Source organism: Papio anubis, chromosome 4 (genome assembly GCF_008728515.1).
Source record: "Papio anubis isolate 15944 chromosome 4, Panubis1.0, whole genome shotgun sequence".
Lineage (NCBI taxonomy): Eukaryota > Metazoa > Chordata > Mammalia > Primates > Cercopithecidae > Papio > Papio anubis.
The window spans coordinates 165,718,818-165,720,847 of record NC_044979.1 but is presented as its reverse complement, the minus strand read 5'-3'; the positions used below and the strand labels follow the sequence as shown (position 1 = coordinate 165,720,847).

The 2,030-nt window shown below is 41.3% G+C and overlaps 1 protein-coding gene across 1 annotated transcript; it reads left to right on the top strand.

Moving 5' to 3' along the window:
• Nucleotides 1-365: 365 nt before the first annotated feature.
• On the top strand, nucleotides 366-2,030 carry LOC116274585 (keratin-associated protein 13-2). Its single transcript, XM_031665690.1, has one exon. The coding sequence runs from the start codon at nucleotides 645-647 to the stop codon at nucleotides 1,170-1,172; it is 528 nt and encodes a 175-aa protein (XP_031521550.1). The 5' UTR covers nucleotides 366-644; the 3' UTR covers nucleotides 1,173-2,030.

The following is a 2,030-nucleotide window of genomic DNA, read 5'->3' as shown; positions in this document are numbered from 1 at the left end:
ATCTAATGTAACCTCTTGTTAAGGAAGATGCCTGGTATGGAGACCCGAGATAATGGTGCACACCTCAGTTCTGATCCTGAGTTCTTAAGATACCAGTAAGAGGTTTAACTGACAGATTGCTGAGACTACTGAATATAGTTAGTATTTGGAGAAATCCACTGTTTCTAGTAACAAGTAATATGCTTGTGTGAAAAAAAAGGACAAACTATTTTCAGTACTAACCACTTATGCTCCTGATAACTTAATGGAAGTAAAGAAAGAATTTTGTGTGATTCCATTTGGTACAATAAGGACTTACTGTACTCAAATAATAAGAGGCAAGATACTCATAAATGTGATGACATATAACATTGAAGGTCAAACCACAGTTAATTCCAGGAAAAAAAAAAAAAAAAAAAACTGAGTGGCTTCCTTCTAAGTGTTCCAGAGTGACTAAAATACAGCTAAGTATATGAAGATGTGATAAATTAAACAATAACCTAGAGAAGCATTTTTATAATAAAAGGTGAGCAAGGAGGAGGGAGTGTCCAGACAGTAGACACACCCAGGTCTAAGATCATATATAGCTTGTAGTACAGACTATGACATTCAAACTCAGATAATCTTTCCACTATAACTCAACTGAACTCACATCTTCTGTCAATATGTCCTACAACTGCTGCTCTGGAAACTTCTCCTCCCGCTCCTTTGGCGGCTACCTGCGCTACCCAGCCTCCTCCTGTGGCTTTTCCTATCCCAGCAACCTGGTCTCCAGCACTGACCTCTGCTCTCCCAGCACCTGCCAGCTGGGTTCCTCTCTCTACAGGGGCCGTCAGGAGACCTGCTGGGAGCCCACCAGCTGCGAGACGTCCTTTGTGGAGTCCAGCCCCTGCCAGACCTCCTGCTACCGCCCCAGAACCTCCTTGCTCTGCAGTCCCTGCCAGACGACTTACTCTGGGTCTCTAGGCTTTGGATCCAGCAGCTGCCGCTCCCTGGGCTATGGATCGAGGAACTGCTACTCAGTGGGCTGTGGGTCCAGTGGCTTCAGATCCCTGGGTTATGGAGGCTGTGGCTTCCCTCCCCTAGGCTATGGCTCTGGATTCTGCCACCCAACCTACTTGGCTTCTAGGAGCTGCCAGTCTCCTTGTTACAGACCAGCCTATGGATCAATCTTCTGTAGATCAACTTGCTGAATTTCCAGACTTTTAAGCAAAATACCTCAGTCTCTATGTAGAGCTGTTATCATAGGCTTTTCCAGCAATGTGAGCTAACCCCTCTTACTATAGCTCTTCATCCTTTCTGTGGCATCAAGTACTGGCTGGACAGGCTAGTTCTTTCAGACTGTGAAATTAATGAATGTGCAAAATATAGAGTCAAATGTCTATAATTTTGAAACAAGTGATTCATTATTACATAAGTTCATCTTATAAAGTATATGGAAGTTCAGTTTTGTTTCACCTAATAAATTCATTTACTGTTGATTCCAATATGTTCTCTTTGTCTTTTATTGGTTTTCAAAGTTTGATTTGTGATCTGTTTTGGGGGCTCCAGGCCCCCAGATGTCTTTTCCTTGGACATCCGTTTCCGTAGGTTATATCGTCAGGCCTAGTGTATGGGGAGATTCTTTGGGCCTTCCACTGCCTAAAAGACAGCAAGTGCATGTCTTCTGCCATGAAAACTGGTTGGATTCTTAACAGAATTATTGAGAGTATGCTCATAATGGTGGTGTCTTTTCAAGGAAGACACCTTTTGCTGACAATCATATTTGTTTTTTGTTTACATTTTTAAAACAGTGTTTAGAGTTTGCTCAGAAATGTCAACTAGGCAATTAAATATAAAATGTAAAACATTTGAATAAATCTGAAATATTATGATAGAAAAGGGAAAATAGGAAATGTTAGGTATTGGAGGGCATTATGGTTGTGTTTAAATATAGGAGAAAATGAATTATTCAGTGTGTGTGTGTGTTTGTGTTGTGTGTGTGTGTGAGAGAGAGAGAAGCAGAGAATACAGAAAGATTTAAGGTTTACAACTGTGAGTAATGGAAACAG